The sequence below is a fragment of the Taudactylus pleione genome, unplaced genomic scaffold (assembly GCF_031769625.1).
Source record: "Taudactylus pleione unplaced genomic scaffold, aTauple2 ptg000041l, whole genome shotgun sequence".
Taxonomy (NCBI): domain Eukaryota; kingdom Metazoa; phylum Chordata; class Amphibia; order Anura; family Myobatrachidae; genus Taudactylus; species Taudactylus pleione.
Window position 1 is genome coordinate 23,761,169 of NW_028284443.1, and position 19,754 is coordinate 23,780,922.

A 19,754-nucleotide genomic window follows, 5' to 3' on the forward strand; every position below is an offset into this window, starting at 1 on the left:
TACAATGCAAAGAAATATCAATTCCTGCACTAACAGCGCTGATCAATCAACTACGCAGACACAGGGCCTGGTAGGACACAGCGCAGCATACACAGACCTGACCCAAATCGGAGGAGAGGTATGCGGGGGGACCCAGACCACGATGCTTCCGTCCAGGCTTCCAGCAGCGTTCACCATGCCGCCGAGGAACAGAGAGGAGGCTGGCCTGGGGGAGGAGTGCTGCCACAGGACCGGTCGGCAGCATGCAGAGAGGGCTGTGTGCAGCGGGGGAGGCGCCGGCTGTGAGACAGGGATTGCCGCTCCCCTGGCATGCATTTAACCCCTGGGACGCCGCAGCGCTACCGCTCTGCGGCAGTCCGCTGTCCCAGGGGGTAGTGGAAGCGCAGGTTGGACGCCTGGCTCCACGCTGCAGCCAGTCCCCAGGGTGCCCACCGCGGGACCCCGCTGCTTACCTTTGTCCCCCTTGAATCCGGCCATGGTCCGGAACATCTGGGGTCACCGCTAGCTGTGACCCCAGATGCTCACCAGCATCCCCAGATCGGTACCGGCGTTCTGGTACCGGCGGGGGTGTAGGGAAGACAGCATGGACGTCAGGACTGACTGTCCATCCAGATGTGCAGCCACAGCTGCATAGAAGAAAGCTTCAGGGGCTTTTCTAGCCCCCACTCCGACAGGTGCACCCGACTCCGGCCGGGCACCAAACTAAACTGAGGTGCCTTGGCTCGGGGGCGGGGTATAGGAGGGGGACCTAGTGCATCCTGGGAGGCTGAAAGCTTAAATCTTTGGTGCCCGATGACTGACGTCACACCTATACCCCAAGGTATCCTGTGGATACCCTATGGACCCTGAAGTAGAAATTTATTGAATGTGAAGGATGGTATTTTGAAAAATAAAAATGTTCAGAATCTGTGGAGTCATCTAATTCAGAATAAATAAATCTCATTACTTTTCAACCAGGCCTCCTGTATATACATACATACATATACACATACATCCAGAGCATGGGCAGGTGTGACTTCTGCAGTGCAGTCAGCCCAGGCTGGTGGAAAATTCTATCAGGATTGCCTATTGCAGCCACCCATCGGCAGTGCCTGTAGCTGGGGAACAGAAGGGAAGCCACAGCTTTCCCGAGCCCAAGTTGCAGGAAAACGGTCTTCCAGCAACTGCGGGTGTGCAATACTTTTAGTATTAACCCCCTTTTGTCACCCGGGCAGCAGGGGAGGCTGGGGGTTGGTTACTGAGACAACCGAAGAGACGGCCAGGTGAACTGAGCACAGCTGAAAATTAGCATCCAGTAGTTGCTGGCAGCCCTCTCTGACATGGTTGCATCAGATGCAACCATATCACGGAAAGCCCAGCTTGGCGTGGTTACATGTCATGGCTGCTGACACTTGAGACTCTTAGAGGGAGGCAGGCCTACTAGGCACAATAAACTGGGGTGGTCTTAGGAATGACCTTTCCATAAAACTCAGTAGCACAGGATAAAAGTAAAATAGAATTTATTCACAAAAGAATGATGATCAGCAAGGTCTCAAATAAAGTCTCAAACAGCACAGAGCTTCACATATGCAATAATAAGTATAGAAGAGAATCCCCAAATATAATATATATATATATATATGCATTCTTTAGCATACAAGAACTAACGTGGTAGGGAACCCCAAGTCCAGAATGAGACCAACACCTCATGATGACACTGAGGACCTTTGCCAGGGTAGAACCCTGTAGTAATGGAAATCCGGAGCAGAGCGGGCCCTGCTGAATATAGTTCCGGGACAGGGCCGAGCCCTGTGGTGCAGTGATTGATGAAGCAAACTTGAGCCTTGTGGGGTAGTGAAGTCGGAGCAGGGTTAAGCCCTGTAAGGCAATGAGATTCCAGGCCAGGGTTGAGCCCTACGCGGGGTTGAGCCCCGTGATGCAGAGAGGATCGTAGCGGGGTTGAGCCCCGTGATGCGGAGATTGTAGCGAGGTTGAGCCCCATGATGCGGAGAAGATTGTAGCAGGGTTGGGCCCTGTAGTGTGGCTAGGGTTCGGAGCGGGGTTGAGCCCCGTGATGCGGAGAAGATTGTAGCAGGATTGGGCCCTGTGGTGTGGCTAGGGTTCGGAGCGGGGTTGAGCCCCATGACGCCGAGATGACACTGTAACGGTGCAGTTGACAACTGTAACAAGGATGAGTTCAATATCCACAGGAACGGAAAGACAACAGGCAAAGTAAATAGTGCAGCAAAATGGTGAAACTGCAGTGATGGAGCAATAAGCAATACTTAGGCAATAGGAATGCTGGGCCCTGTAGTGCAGCTGGTGACTGACATCAGAAGTTCATCTGGAATATAACAAAGTCCACAGCAATCCACAGGCACAGCGGGGGTCTGGCAGGAGTCCAAGAAAAGACCTGAAAGTAACATTGCACAGACACTGAGACACAGGGCCTGATTCAGAACCGGTCGCTCTGACAGAGCGCTCGCTCTGAATCAGGGCCGGTTTTTTGTTTTTGTAGAACGGCCTCCTGACCGCTCGCATAGCTGTGGGTGACCACCCACAGCTATAGCGAGCGGCCAGGAAGATGGTCAAGACCATTGCGACCATCGGGCTTGCGACAAGACCCTTGTGGTAGGGTCTCGTTGCCGCAAGCCCCAGAGAAATTTCAGTTCTAACAGAGCCGAAATCTCTCCCACTGACATCACTCGTGATGTCAGTGGGGCCGGCCCCAAACGGTACGCATTCACATGGGAACGCCTTCATTTGGGCAGCCACCCCCCTGGCCCGCCCACCAAAGGGGGCGTGCTGTCACTCAACATCGACAGCATGCCCCCTTTGATACGAGACCCGGAGTGACGGATTGCCCGTCGCTATCTGGGTCTCGCGCATGCGCACGACGGAGCCGGCTCCGTCATGCACATGCGCTCTGGGCCACCAATGACCCGGTTGCGAGCGCTCAGCGCTTGCGACCAGGTCTGAATCAGGCCCACAGTTAGTAACAGGCTTTATACTAGAGGTCTGTGATCCATAGGAAGTTTCAGAACGTGACTCAAATGGAATCAGGTTTGAAATAATGAGCAATCTAGGAATCCCACAACCTGACGACACCTGGGAAACAGATGATCACTTTAACACTCTATCCCCTGAATGAGAAGCTTGCCAACAACCGGGATAGCTCCTCCAATGACAACAATGGAACTTTGGCAAAAGTAGTCTATCTTTATGTACTGAAATAGTCGCAGTCCTGACATTGCATCTCAAGCAATCACGCCAGGTAAGTGGTTAAAGCTTAAAGATACTGTACAGTAACCTCAAGAAATTTCTGTGCTTATGCCTAGCTCACAGGAAAATATATATAGTTTTCTTTTCTTCGTATATCCATGTTATGGAGAAATGAAAAGGGGTTATATTTATTAGTATTTTTCTTGTTTTTTTTTTTTCTTCAAAACAATGCCACCCCAATTTTAATTTCTTGAAGAAAATAATGCGTAATGTGAGTGAATTGGGCATTTTATTTCCCTTCCTATAGCTGCCCATGCTGGGCTTAATGATGTTCTCCATCAAAACTGAGCTGATTACAAACAAGTTAAGGAATCGCAGCAAGACACTTGTTATGATCACATACAAACAAAAGCATTTCAGAGCACCACACTAGATTGTGATGCCCAGAAAAAAAGCCCATGCTTCACATAAATGTTTTCTAGAGATAAAACATTCACAGAGACCATATTGGCAAAAAATTAATAGTAAAAATGAGTACTATGGGGAAATTTGCTAAGAATCGTGTTAGCCATCTAACCTGATTCGCTAGACATAGATGGAACATTTTATTATTAAAAACCCAAATTTACTAAGCAGCATGTTTGACTGTCATCTTTAATCCAATGGTAATACTCATCGATTTCATTCGTGTTCGAGTTCAGTCAAATTCATTATAAAAATGTCCAAACACGTGCACTGTGGCAGCCTTACTTGGCAGGAGTTAGCACTTGGGTTGGAGAGGAGAGTAATTGGTTTCATATACTGATTGGTGAGTGATTTTGTGAGATTTCTTGTGATTATCTGTAGTCTTGTCTCATTTTACAATTAGCCTACTTTTTTGTCCCTTGTTTATTTAATTTTTGTATTGTTAGTATTTGTGTGTGTGCTTAGTAGTAATGTAGGTTTTATTTAGTTTGTTATTTTGCTAGTGTTTTGTGTTATAACGGAGAGGAAGAGTGTTAAGAACAGGGCTGAGGAGGTAGATTCAAAAGGTGGAGGAGGAAGTGGTGCAGTAGGCAGGTCAAGACTCAGATTTTGAGGATGATGAGGACCAGTCGACCATGCATACCAAAACCAAAAGCAGGCAGAGTGTGTGGCTTACAATTGAGTAAAATTTGGCCTTTGAGGGAGCAGTTGTGTACCATTATGAAACCTTTATGGGAGTATGGCTGTCCCTACCTCTGGCCACAGAAAAATAAGAGTTATGGTAGACTTACCATTGATAACTCTTTTTCTTTGAGGTCCAGAGGGAAACCATGGGGATAATGTGGTTGGAGTGATGCAGGAACCAAACAGTTACAGCTTTCAGCTCCCAGGGTGCCTCTGGTCCTCCCCCATATATATCCCACCCCCAGCCACAGGTCTTCAGTTTTGTAAACAAGCCTCAAGGCAGGAGAAGGAAAGAGGAGAAGGAAGAACAATCATACACCAGAAACATTCATACAAGATGAACGAATCCATGACTGAAAGAAAAATTACCCAATGCAACCAGGTGCATCAGGGTAGATGCCCTGTGGACCCTATGGACCTCGAAGAAAAAGAGTTTCAATGGTAAGTCTACCATATCTCTTATTTTCTTCTTCAAGTTCCAATAGGGATCCACACGGATACCATGGGGATGTCCTAAAGCAATTCCCCTAAGGGTGGGGACGTTCCTGAGCAGAAATTAGGAGAACTCATCGCCCAAAGGAAGCATCCTGAGAGACAAAAGTATCAAAGGCATAAAACCTGAGAAAAGTGTGAACAGAAGACCACGTGGCTGCCTTGCACAATTACTCAGCAGAGACACCACGACTTAATGCCCAAGATGGCCCTACAGACTGAGTAGAATGTGCTGTCACCATGTTAGGAACAGTGAGATTAGTCTGTGTATATACCTGAGAGATAGTCATATGTAACCATGCTGCATAGGTTGTTTGTTAGCTGGCCATCCTCGTTTGTGAAAACCATATAACACAAAAAGAGTATCTGATTTTCTAAAAGAGTTTGTACACTCCACATAGATATGGAGAGCATGAACTACGTCCAGGGAGGCTTCACCTATGGAAAGGTCTGAAGACTGAAAAGTTGGAACCACAATCTCTTCATTCACATGAAAATGGGACACTACCTTAGGAAGGTAATCCTTCCTACGGAGAACAGCTCTATCCTGGTGAAAAATAAAAAATGGGGAGCGACAAGAGAGTGCTGCATGCAGAAACAATAGCGAGGAGAAAAAGTGCCTTCACTGTCAACCATTTCAAATCTACAGAGACCATAGGTTCAAATGGCGGAGCTTGAAGCCCCTTGAGAACCAAAGACAAATCCCACAGTGCTACCGATGGGACAAAAGGAGGCTGAACTCGGAGAACCCCCTGAAAAAAAAATTCTAACATCTGGTAAAGAAGCAATCTCTCTCTGGAACCAGACTGACAGTGCAGAAACCTGCACTCTCAAAGTAGCCAGGTGGAGACCAAGGTCCAATCCAGCCTGGAGAAAAGCCAGTACCCAGGAAACCCTAAACACCTTAGGGTCATAGTGAAACACCATTGACCAAAAGAATGCCAAACTCTTTAATAGATGCGAGCAGAGGAAGGCTTTTGTGCCCTAATGTTATGATATACAATGCTTACTCCATGTGAAAAGTCTAGAACCAGGCTAGCAAGATCTTCTGTCAATAACAAATGCCTGTTGTTCCCTTAGAACTGGGATATGTTCACCAGTACTTAGGCGGCCACCTGGACTTATAGCTCGAGGTAGTAGCAATTCACATGGAGGAGCAAAAGGATTCAATGGTGAGACTAACAGTAGGAATGGAGTACGGTTATGAGAGTAGAAAAGGTGGCCCGAGGCCCATGCTGAAGAGTTAGATAATTGATTTGACTTTGAGAGCCAATGTTGTAGTTATTTTCTTATTCAGGTGCAATAGGGATCCACAGGGATACCATGGGGATGTCCTAAAGCACTTCCCCTAAGGGTGGGGACGCTCCTGAGCAAAAGTGAGCCCGTGCTGAGGAGAGGTAAATATTTGAGTTGGCTTTGAGAGCCGATGGTGCGGCTTGGAGCTGATCCTTAAGAGTTTGACAGTTGATTTGGGTTTGAGAGCCGATGGTGCGGCTTGGAGCCAACGCTGAAGAATTTGACAACTGATTTGGCTTTGAAAACCGATGGTGTGGCTTGGCGCCGATGCTGAAGATTTTGACAATTGACAACTGATGCCTGAGATAATTGTCATAACCGCCATTATTTTGGTAAAGACCCGAGGAGCCGTAGATAGACCAACGGGCAGTGCCTGAAACTGGTAATGTTGTTGCAGGACAGCAAACCATACAAATTGCTGGTGGGATGGGTTGGGTATGATATCCCGGCTGTCGGGATGCTGCTAGTCAGAATACTGACAGCGGCATCCCGACAGCCAAATCCCGATACCCACAGGACTCAATGGTGAGTAGTTTTCTAACCCCTACCCTAACCCACCCTTCCCAGTGCCTAACCCTAACCCTCCCCCCCTAGTGCCTAAACCTAACCTCCCCCTCCCTGCACCCTAAACCTAACACCCTTCCGCAGTGCCTAAACCTAAACTCCCCCCTGGTGCCTAATCCTAACCTCCCCCTTCTAATCCTAACACTCTCTCCCTAGTGCCTGACTCTAACCCTCCCCCTAGTGCCTAACCCTAACCCCAGCTAGCTAACACTACCCTTCCCCTGCACCCCGATACTTACCGTCGGGATGCCGACGGTTGGGATACTGGTGCCGGGATCCCGAACTGAGAGACCACTTCTTGGACCCAAGCATCTGTTGTTTGATGCCAGTACTCCGCAAACTGAAGAAATCAGCCCCCCACCCTGGGATCCCCCAGAGGAGGCCCACCCCATCAGACCAAGGGTTTGTCGCCCGGCTTAGAAGCTGAACGTCTGGCCGGCCCAGACCTCTTAGTTTGACGAGAAAAAATGGAAGAGAAAAAGAAACTCTGTTTTGTGAGCACTACTGAAATATGGAATTATTTTAAACATAACTTTTATTATAACTTATGAGGAAATAAAGAACATAATGTATAAAGACATACAACATGTAACATAAATACCTGACCTAAGTGTGTCGTAAACGCTTACATAATAAATATTCCCAGCCGGATTAAAAATATAGATTTATCCAATTAAGGTATAAGGGGAGGTACAAGGTTTATATACCTCTATTTGTTGTCAATTAGGTTAGATGTCCAAATTTTAGTAGTCCCTGCTGGGAGGTAAGAGTCAAGCAGTTGGACAGGTAGGAAGTATCAGTGCCTCCTTGTTCAAAAAGGCGAAATATTTAAGTCACATTAATTATCATGTGTAGCCTCAAAGGCATAATTCAAAACAAATCATTAGAGGCGAAATATTTGAATAGCAATAATTCTCATGTGTAGCCTCAATAGCATAATTTGAAGTTGTACCAGTTTGTGCGTATTGCACCCTCGCTCAGATTAAAAATCAGGATGGTCAGGGAAAAGACACTGTTACTCTTAATTCTACTTCTCCTCACTTAGCCTCAGGCCATCAATGAGGAGTGAGAGATCATTCAAGAGCAGTTTTAGCCCTTAGAAACAACAGTATAACTGTAACGTTTCTCAATATTTCGCTTCTGCTGTTGAGGGTCTTACATATAGTATTGGACCCCCAATGAGAGAGTTACTCTAAATGAGATAGTCATCAATTAATAGAGTAGATAAGATGTAAAGAAGTAGTACATGTCAAATCCTACTCATTTAACATCCTGTACACGATACCCTAACATAAATCTAAACAAAATAACATGGTGCCAATGAACCAAAGAGCAAATGATTCAAACAGACCTCAATAGCAGCAGACATAAAATAATTAATGCAAGTGTTAATCAATCATTTCCAACAGGAACCGTAACATTGCATACATATGTCCTTTTAGTTATGTTTTGGGCATATGATTCGTATGACACACGTGGATTCCAAAGGTTCAATATACCGAGCTCAAGTATCGCTCAGCTGTCTGTATGAGCTTAAGAAGGTGAACCTAAATGGCAGACAAATATGCCAGCTATATCACCACATGTGTTAAATAGACTTAAGTAGTGCTAGTAGTGGCAATCCTTAATTGGCAGTAGATATAAAACACAGGGGTTTCAGTGCATGGAGACAGATTATAGCACATAAAGACGTTTTCAACATATGCCTTAGTTCTTAGTTTGTCGCCTGGTTGTCCTGCGAAAACTAGAGGGCCTGGAAGAAGACTGTTCCTTTGCTCGTCCCTGAGGATGAAAGGACCGAAAAGAAAATTGCCTAGACTTTAATGTAGCCGTAGATGGCAGACCTGCAGATTTTGAAGCTGATAGAGTAGCTATTATCTTATCTAACTCTGTTCCAAAAAATATATTTCCATTAGAGATGTGCGCCGACCCCCGTGTTTTGGTTTTGAATCCGTATCTCCTCGTGTTTTGGATCTGTATTGGTGTTGCCCAAACTGCCCCTTGCATGTTTTGATTCTGTATTTTTTATCAAAAAATTATAAAAACAGCTAAAATCACATAATTTGGGATTTGTTCCTACAGAATTATTAACCTCAATAACATTAATTTTCACTCGTTTACAGTCAATTTTGATCAGCTCACAATATTGTTTTCATCCAGTTAAGGCCCAAAATTTGCACCAAGCTAGCTGACTGACTAAACAATTTTCTCCCAAACACCTGAAAATGGACAAAAACTGTTGTTTGAACAAATTGTTTAGATCAAACATTCAACAAACTTGTCTGAACAACCATTTTCATCTGTTTTCTGGAATTTAGGAGCAAATTGCTGATCATCAGTTACTCCCATACGTTACCAGATTTTCATTTCAATCAATCAACTAGTTCGATGGTTGGACAGAAAATCTTTACGTGTGTACCCAGCTTAAGTAGTTAAATTTTATTGTTTATATGCATGACTCATGTTACAGCAGAATGGACATAGGAACTGAGGGGACTTATATATTTATTTAAACCTGCTTTCCTTATTATTTTAACAATATGATTGTTATACCATACACTTATAAGACTCTAAACTTATGATTGACTGATTGACACACAAACAAAAAACTGAATGTTAACCAAACTATACGTAAAATCAATTTTGACATGATTTTATTCGTATGTTACATACGAATATGACTCATGTTACATTTCTGTCTACAGTCAAAGGGCTTTGATACAAACTACTCAAACCTGTAGAATCCATGTGACTTAAACAACGTAGGCCTGTTTATCTTTCTGATTAATTGTGAAGATGTAGAAAATATTTTGGGCCTCATTTACTAACTGGTTTTATCACCAAAATTATTGTTATTATTATTATACTTTATTTATATGGCGCCACAAGTGTTCCGCAGCGCCTTACATAGTACATAGAACTAATAGGTGAACAAAATGAGTGATACATTTCACTGTGTATGATAAATGATGCTCCAGCCAATCAGCTCCGAACTGTCAACTGTTAGAAAAATGGTTAGATCCATTAAGAGAACTTTTCAAGTGTAGCAGTGTGCTGGATATATTGTTCACATTTAGATACATTTTACAATGTTTCATATTTTGTCTGTTTTAATAAATGTGTATTTGTGATTCAGAGAGGCCTATTTATTGGATCAACTAAGCACAATTAATATATCTTTTAACAGCAGTAGCGCAGTTTCCTCTATTTGTGATTTGGATATTAAGACACCTGATTCAGCAATGTTTATAAACCTTGTCCATGTTCTGCAATGTTTTGTACTCTAAGTCACTTTTTTCATTTTGCTCATACTGTTTCTGTTTATTTATTGTAAGGTTATTTACCTTGTGGCGCCATATAAATAAAGGATAACAATAATAATGATGATAATACTACAAGTACAACATTTTGCATTGATATATTTGTAGTTTGGATTGACTAATGCTGCCCATCCACTAGGCGATTAAACCTAGCGATGGAGCGATAACGACGGTCGTTATCGCTCCATCGCTTAGTAATCGCCCGCAAATCGTGCAGTAAAAGGTTAAAAACGACCAGCAATGCACGCGCTCGCTGGTAATTTTTAACATCACTCATCGCCCGAACATGACAGTCAACCTGACGACCGCCGTCAGGTTGCCATGTTCGAGGATGATTGATTCTGCATACACTGAACGTCTGAACGTTCAGTGTATGCACTTCACCCCACGGGAGATGACTGCGTCATAATCGTGTCGTCATCCCAGCATCATGTAATGGATGGGCAGACTTGATTTGATGATTGCTTCAATATGACACATGCCACACAGCTACACAGGCTCTTCAAAGACTTAGGACCTGATTCAGAGATGGATGGAATTGCAGAGTCGCAAAAAAGCGGCTGGGCAACTCTGTCCATCCCAAATGCAGCAGGAGGTGTCTTCACAGCCTGGGATCACCATTGGAACAATAGCGACCATCGTTCGCGATGGTTGTCCCTTTGGCGAGGCTGCGGTAGCTGAAGTGTATTAGAAAGTCGATTATGAGTAATTATACCCCAGATACACAAAGGCTGTATTTCCAGGAAGCCAGTCTTACTGCCTTATGCTAATGCAAGTATCCGAAGGACTAATGTGAGGATACATGCGGCTTCAAGCGGGTAGCCACGCCACCCTCTGTCTTTGTCCGTCCAAAGCATTACCGTCAAGAGTGTAATTGTTGAAACCTGTCCGTAGTTTCTGCATAATTTTATGAAAAAACACCTTAATAGGCCCCATAGTGCTTTCCTTTATATGTATCATTTATTCCACTAAGGGGCGCCAAAATTGATATTCGCTTACTAAAACAATTAAGCCGCGTATCTACTTGCCAAATAAACAGAGCGATTGAACGATTACGACATCATAATCGTTCAATCGCTCATTAATCGTGCATAAATCGGGCATGAAAATGTTGAAAAACGACCAACGATGAGCGCTCCCGCTGGTCATTTTCGACATCAATCATCGCCTGAACATGCCGGTCACTCTGCCGATAACGCAAGATTGGGCATGTTCGGGGATGAGGGAGGGTGCCTGCACTGAAAGACATATTGTTCAGTGTAGGCACTGCACATTATGAGGAATGAGTGTACGCTTACAATGTTGTAATCGTACCGTCATTACCCCATCGCCTAATGGATATGCACCTTTAGGATCGGACCGACAGTGCATAGTATACTACAAATACTAAGTCACTAATGCTATACTACAATACTAATGTATACTACATTACTAATATATAATATACTACAATACTGAACAGGGTGTCACATACTGTGTAGGAGAAGGGTAATGTCTAAATTCCCTTCGCGGAGAGGACCCTGACGTCATCAGCTAAGCCGGTGAGAGTAGCACGTGACTCCCGGAGAGCGAAGCAGCAGAGTAGCAGGAGGAGGAAAGAACCCGGCTGCTGCTGCCTGGTAACAGAAACAAAGGGAACTTGTGCGCGCTAGAAGTGGGCGGGCACTGCGAGCTTATTGGCCGCTTGGTGAATTGGTATCCCGCCCACTGATGACATCAACGTTTCAGGTAACCGTTTTGTGTACGGCTGCAGCACGCGCACCACCCTGGCGCTTGATTGGTCACTAGCAGCCTGGGCGGGTATGAAGAGTCTCTGCTCTGCGGCTATTGGTCAGGCGCGATGGCCGTTCGCCCTGTAGTCGGCTGTCCCACGGATGACGCGCTGGTGGGCGGTGCCGCAGCTGTTGGAAGTGAGGGGGTGTGGATGGTTGTTGTTGTAGCCGGGGTAGAACGATGGAGCCGGGCAGTGCTGTGCACAGTGCCAGGGAGAAGATCCCCGGTACCCGGAGGGATCACCAGGGCAGTGCGGCCGTGCCGGTACCCTCCGTGCGGAACATGAAGCTGGAGCAGGAGAAGCTGTCAGGGGTGGTGAAGAGTGTGCACCGGAGCCTGCGGAGGAAGTATCTGGAAGGTACGGCTGGGGGCAGGCCTCGCTGGGGGGTAGTCCCGGTCACCCCCAGCATCTGTGCACCGATCTGCGTCAGTTCCAGTGAGTGTCAGAGTGTCCGGGCAAAGCATAAGTCCCAGGCAGAGGCCGCTGCTCCAGGGTTCCCAGAGGGTCCTGTTAGTTGCTAGCATCAGCCACTCTCCAGGTTTTCTGGTGTAATTCCCCCACCCGTGATTTTCCTTCTTCCTCTTTTTATAATGTGACATAGTTACACTGCGTTGCTACAGGAGAGTATTGATCTTTTTTATAAGCTTGTTATTAGGATTCAAGGCGGCTGATCAGGGTTTGCTTGTTGCCTGCTCAGGTCTCTGCCTGTGGTGCTTTGAGTTTAGCTGTGTGTACCAGAAGGTGAACAATCCATTGAATGAATCCATGTGGTTACACAGTCTGACTTAAAATATAGCAGCTAGCGTCTTTCTGCATCCATCTGTCATGTGTCAGTGATTAGCACTGCTGCTTCACTGCATTAGGCCTTTGGGTTCAGTTCCAACCAGGGCACCATCTGTGCGTGGAATGTGAATGTGGGCTTCCTTGCACCAGGGGCATAGCTACAGTGGCACCTACAGTATTTTCTTGCTCTGTTGTGAGTTTGGATCAGTGCTGCAATTCCCATACTGAGCGGCCACTACATATCATAGGGCTGGGTAAGAGTGAAGTGTGTTATCTGAAAGCAGGTAGCGAGCGCACTGTGCTGTTGGGTCTAGTGTTGTTCATGATGGTGTCATTTAGCATGGCACCACTGTTGTAATGTTGATATTGTTGAAAATGTATTTTTTACATAATTCTCCCCCTAACCCTAATGTAAATGTTAGCATTATGAGAATGTTGGCATTCTGTCAGTGTTGATATTTTGCAGGTGTCAGCATTAATGATGTTGGCATCATCAATATGAACGGGATGCGGTCAATATCCCAACTGCTGGGATTCCGGCGCTCAGAATATCGGTGCCGGAATCCCAAAACTTGTCAGAATCCTGACTTCCATAATTCCGAAGGTAAGTATCGGGGTTGGGGGGAGGGTTGGCGTTAGGCACTAGGAGGAGAGTTAGGATGCGTGGAGGGGAGGTTAGTTTTAGGCACTAGGGGGGGGAGGTTAGGGTCAGGCATCAGGGAGGGTTAGGGTAGAGTGAGGGGGAGGGTTAGAATACTGGCAACAAGTGTTTGTATTCTAACAATGTCTGGATTCTGACCGCCGGGATCCAGAGTGCCAGCACCCCGTACCCATCCCATATGAATGACAACATTCTGATTGCATCTCATCCTGCAGTTCCCACCACTTCTCTTACCTTACACTGTAGATAAGCTGTAGTCCCTCCCTGTGTCTGCTAGAGGATCAGTTGGCCCTGATAAAAGGTTCATAATCATTTAAAGTCTGTAAATGGTCACAGAAATGTTGCCAGTGATTGTTTAGCACTAAACCACTGTAACCTATTTAGTATGCCCTAGATGGCTGCTTCAAGGGCAGAATGAACAACCCATTGACGTGTTGATGCAGGGGGTATCCTTTTATCTCTGTTCATTTAACCTTGAACGCCTTAGCTCTAGGTTCATTTTATCCTTGCACGCCTTAGCTCTAGGTTCATTTTATCCTTGTACATCTTATTTCCATGTATTGTTTATTTGCACATTGTAACCAATGCAGTGTGCCCAACATAGCTGCCTCACCTGGTAATCTGCAGAATGAAAATGCATGGTTTAATGAACTTGCAAGGATCTTTCCTAGTATTTTGACATCTCCCATATGTGCAGGGGCAAACACAGGATTTTTAGGGGGGGTTCCATATTATATACACAGGCGGCACGCACACATACCCACAGCATACAAATAGCATACTTACACGCACCCTATTTGCTGGACTGCTGTGGGGTGGCTGTGATTATCTGTATTTTATATTGCTATACTGTATTTTATATTAATATTCCTAAACTGTATTTTATATTACTATATCCCACCCTGGGATTCCTATGTCTCACACACATACATCACAAACCCCTTCCCACCCTTCCTCCCCGGGACTTCAATGTCACACACCAGGGGCAGAACTATTTGAGACAATGGAGGCGCCTGCTGCCGGGCGCCAGCACTGAAGGGGCACCTCCTCCATTGCCCACAATATATTCACCCCACTTAAGGCCATTTTATATTATTGTTTTTGTGCATATGTAATAGATAGATATGTATCACATTTACCAGTGTGATCATATGTAGTGCACCTAAAATGGCTGCCTCATCTGGATTATTTATGGCAGGGATGGGGAACCTCAGGCCCGGGGGCCGTATACGGCCCCCGGAATCATTTGATCTGGCCCTCGGAGCATTTTTCTGCTAGCCTCATCTGGCTAGCAGGGTGCCTAGAATGGCATCCTGCAGCCAGAATTCATGCAGCAGTGTCACGTGGAGCGTCCTTAGGATGCTTCAGACGGTCACACCGCTGCCCTTACAGCTCCCCGGAACATCCTCAGGATGCTTCGGGCATTGCTGTAATCACTGGCGATTGTGGCCCTGCCTCGTGTGACATCACATGGAGGGGGTGTGGCCTGCACCGGGCCCACAAATAATATTATTTTTATATATATATATATATATATCAAAATGGCCCTCAGCAGAAAAAAGGTTCCCCACCCCTGATTTATGGGTGGGATGAATAATCGGGTACCCTATGACCCTAAAATGACTGCCACACCTTTGTATTATCTCCATGGTCTCTTCTGCTTTTCATGCAAATCTAAACCTCATTAGTATGTTCATAGTTTCTGTACTGTTTAAAATTGCAAATATCTTAAGCGCTTTGAGTCCTATTGGAGAAAGAGAGCTATATAAATAAAATGAATATTATCTTGATGTCCAATTTTCTTCTGTTAAATACAGCACCACAGGCTGATAATGGTCCCTAAAGCTGGGCATACATTATCAGATAAAATGTCTGTCAGACCGACAGACGCTTCTACTGACCATCTGAAACCAGGTATTTCACAGCAAACTATATCATTTCCTCGTTCCTCCCCTGTGAAGTAACAGGGGAAATGTCTGGCGGTCAGCCATGGCGGTACAGCAGCCGACCAATGATCAGATCAGTCACGCATATAGGAAGACATTAGTGGCAATACATTATGCAATAATCATATTGATCTGCTGATAAATGTATATAGTACGCCTGCCATAACTGTTACCCATTTACATGTGCTGGACATAGCTATACATTTAAGCATGCCTTTTTAATTTCATCCACAATATTTTCTCATTCCACAATCCAGAAGGAACATGATATTTTAAAATCTTAAGATCAGTATAAATATAGGAATTGCTACCTGTAGCAACTTGTTGAGAAAACTTTAAGCTCTTACCTTTAGTTTAGTTCAGGGTGTGATGTAAAACTACATCAAAGGTGGATTAAAAGTTGTTGGAAAGTCCATAATTATAATAAGTACCACGTTGCTGAAATGGTATTGAGGTAAACCTCCAACGTCACTTAATTTTTTTACTAAAAATGTAATTGACCAGATTTCCAAAAATGTGCTCTATAATTTAGATTTGAAGACTTATGGACTGTTTAATTCTATTTTTTTTTTTCACCATGCTTCATAGTAATATTACCGAATATCGAAAAGGAAAGATACATTAAAAACTGCTTCAAGTCTAGTTGATTTATATTGGTCTATCTCTGTTTTGTGTCAAGATTCTATCATGTTTTTATGTGTCTCTAATGGTGTGTACACACGGTACGATAAAAATGCACGATATGAACGATAACTATATCGACCATCGCCTTTACATGCAGGTCAACCTGGTCGATATCGACCAGGTTACATCGCGGGTCGCTGGTCCGTCAGCGGGTTGGTGGTGTGCTGGATGAACAATAACGATCATCCAACGCATCGGGAAGGTGCAGGACGATCAGTCAGCGATATCGTTATCGCTGACTGATCGTACCGTGTGTACGCACCATAACTAAAAAAAAAACTAGCAAGAACTTGTAAAATGTTTATGCACATATGTGCTGGTACAGTGGATACAAATGCATAAACATACTAATTTTAAGGATATATTTGCTTTTCATGTGCTTTCAGCAATGCAGTCTATAGTACTGTGACCAGACTTTTAATGCATGCTGTAGGTCAAGTAATTTTGCTAAAATATTAGAACTCTGCGGCACGGCAGCATTCACTTATATTTGAAGGGCTCAGATTTGGAATCCTATTCATCAAGTTTCGCTAAAAGTTTTAATTTCGATTTGCCAAAAATTGAAACATTTAAAAATAAAAATCTGCCCTATTTATAAAAAAAGGTTCAGCCAGGACAGTGCTTCAGATAAGGTGCTTAATGGTGACACCTCATGATCAGGTTGGTCACAGATCTCCTCAGACTCCTTTATTAGCCGGCCACGCAGATTTGTTTGGCCAGTTTTCCGAGTAATCTAGTACACCACGTGTCACAGCTATAACAGATAACTATTGGCTCTTCAGTGATCAAAGTGGATGTCGGCAGAACTATAATCTACAGTTGATTTGAAAGTGAAGTATAACCGAGTACAGTTTTAGCGTGTCAGTGTTAAAAAGCAGCCAATTTTCAGATGGTGTTACCTAATAGAGACCATCTAGGGGAAATCTTGTTAAATAGCCCCATATCACCACTCTGATGAAGTGCTATGGGGAACACAGTATTCAGTGAAAGGTTTGTAAACAAAATCACTTAATCATGGCTTTACAAACTTTTTTTTTTTTTATAAATAAGCCCCTTTGGTTATTCATGTGTATGGCCAATTCTGAGACCAGTCTTCAGCTTGCTTCAGGCTCTAAGATTTGTTCTGTTATAGCTTTTTCAATCCTTCAAGAAAAATAAATGTTCCAGTTTTTGTCACACCCCCACACACCCTCCTTCCCTTGTTATATGACATAAGGCTCACTAAAATACTCTTATTTTGTTTATACACAATTTTGAGTCCATGTCATTGCAAAGCTTCACAACAAAATCAGAAATGTGGACCAAGGGACATTAACACATATATCTTTTGTGTGAATTCAGTTAGTAGTTTTGAAGTCATTTAGTAGAACAGAAAAACTACTTAATCTTTGTGTGTGTAGATATATATCCTGCAATATATTTTCTTTGAGTGTCTCCCTGTTGTATAGGAAGTTAACAATTACAATTCTTGCTGTGGGGTCCATGTTTTAAGTCAAATATGAAAGAAAGGGCAGCACATTCCCACTCTTCCATCCATATTTGCCTTCATGCACTCGTAGTCAGGTTTAAGCCCTTAAACTGGGTACACACCAGGCCGGCCCTCCAACCTATCTACCGATTTGTAAGTGCATATACACTATCCAATCGCTTGGGTGATATATCTGCCAGCAGAGATTTTGAATATGACCTCCCAATGGTGACATCATATTCAAGTGCTTCTGCTGCAGACATATTGGGCTGTTGAAGGGTCGGCCATACAGACATCCAGATGAAACAATACGTCTGCTAGATATATCATCGGCTGTGCTGAAGGGATGATCAGATAGATCTTTGAACAACATCGTTTACAGACATATTGTGAGTATACTCCCGACGATGCAATTAGCCGTGATTAAAGCGATAGCTTGTTGCGCATTGGGATTGCACCCTTCGTGCGATAATTTTGCTTTATTGCGTCTATGTGCTCTCCAGTTTTTCGCGGAGTTCAACTGCAAAAGTCGCGCTGCGGCATTTGAGTGATAATTCTTTCTGTTTTTACTCGTGAGAAGTGTAGGTGAAGATGGGGAAATCTGCTTTTTGACAAAATAAAAAAAATGGGGGTGCATAAAATGCCTATAAGTATATATGTATCATTTTAAGCATCTTTCAAAATATGCCTCAACACCCACCTGCAATCTTAAAAACACCTGTATTTGTATAGCACTCCCATATACCTCTCCCACATCAATTAGCCCATTTTCCTGCAGTTTGTACTTTATCACCCCAAAAATTACATATCATTATTTGCCAAATTAAGCTAATTAAAAAAATTTCTTTTTGCCTAGTTGGTTATCAAGGAGGATGTCCCAGTGGTTTTGAACCAAGTCCAAGTCCCAACACTTTTTCCTTAAAATAGGGATTTTCTCCAACGTATTACCTTGCAGCAGGTGGTGATTATTAATTTGCGAAAAATGCTATGCAGAATTCACATCCATGAGAACTGTACCTAATAGGATTGCACAATAAGTATTTAGTTGCATGATAAGCCGTTTTTCATGAAAAAGCGTAGCTAAATGAATGCCCCTCTAAATCTGTATTGTCAGTCTGCAATGTGCAATTTAGCTTGCAGACCAGAAAATCTCTGTTATTTAAGTATCTCTCTGGTAATCTGACTACGTAGTGCATAGGTTCTCAAAATCTGGACCTCATTCAGAGTCTGTCGTAAGCGGCCGCTCGGTCGTACACCTAACGACCGAAAAAATGAAAAAGGAGCAATCGCCTGGTCGATCGCAACCAAAGTGACGCCCATACGTGAACAATGCACCTCCTCTAGCTAGCGAGTGATAGCAGCTAGCGATCGAGTCAATCGTTGTCAGTCGCTGTATGTTAATTTCTTCTGATGGTTGCGGCCGCTTGTGTTGTGTTGATGCCCACATGTCATGTTTCCATGCTCTATCAATCTTCTTGTTACTAGCTTGTTGACAATTATTATTATTCGCTAATGCAAACGCAACTGAATCAATTACAAGCCAATTAGCAGTGTTATTAGCTACAACAAACTATTATTAGCTGCTTGCATTGTGTGGCTCAAAATAGAAACATCAATCCTAACATCAGTAACATTCGATAGTATCTATTGTACTCTGGGGCTTGCGAGAGCACGTACCCAACCTCAAGCTGTACGATCAGCCAGGCCTCAAACCTGCTCGCAGAGTGACGTTTTACTACTTCCGGCCTTCTATGTCGGTCGTAGCAGGTAATTTATGTACGCCCCTAAAACACCCTGAAAACGGTGAGGAACGCCTGCATTTTCAGACCACCACCCCCGTCAACACCCACAAACGGCCTTTCATGTCAATCAACTCTTGGAAGCCACTTCCTGCTCGTAAGCCGTACGATCGACAGCATTTTGGATCGCAAGGTCTCGTGCGCACAACTAAGCGTGTGTATGCGTGGTTTGGAAACATTGGATACATACAACCGAGAGGCCGCTTACGACCGACTCTGAATGAGGTCGTCTGTCCTCAGGGCCCCAAACAGGTCACGTTTTCTAGGTCACTTAGCTTGTACACCGGTATATTCATTACTCATTGACACATCTTAAAAGATCCATAGGTGGAGCTAATTATCTCACTTGTGATTCTGTGAGGAGACCTGGAAAACATGCACTGTTTGGGGTCCTGAGGATCGAGTTTGAGAACCTGTGCCTTAGTGGAATATATTTTATAGCCCAATCTTTTTATTCATTCAGACAACAGAGAAATTGCAACAGCATGTAAAACTGTGGTTTACAGCCTCTTTTCCTTCATCTGTCCTTTAGTCATGAGGTTTCTCCAAAAAAATAGGTCAAAGTTTGAAAATGATGTGATTATCACACACTTAAGAAACGAGCTGGCTCTGCAAGA

General features: G+C 44.1%; 1 protein-coding gene across 2 annotated transcripts in view; it reads left to right on the plus strand.

Moving 5' to 3' along the window:
- Positions 1–11,782: 11,782 nt before the first annotated feature.
- The window catches only part of SAMTOR (S-adenosylmethionine sensor upstream of mTORC1), a 38,151-nt gene continuing 30,179 nt past the window's right edge, over positions 11,783–19,754 (plus strand). The window contains exon 1 of one of the 2 annotated variants that reach the window (XM_088456349.1): positions 11,783–12,231. In XM_088456349.1, the coding sequence (XP_088312475.1) occupies positions 11,976–12,231 (256 nt within the window). In that variant the 5' untranslated portion in view covers positions 11,783–11,975. The remainder of the gene's footprint in view (positions 12,232–19,754) is intronic. The other variant, XM_088456353.1, reaches the window with a different exon arrangement.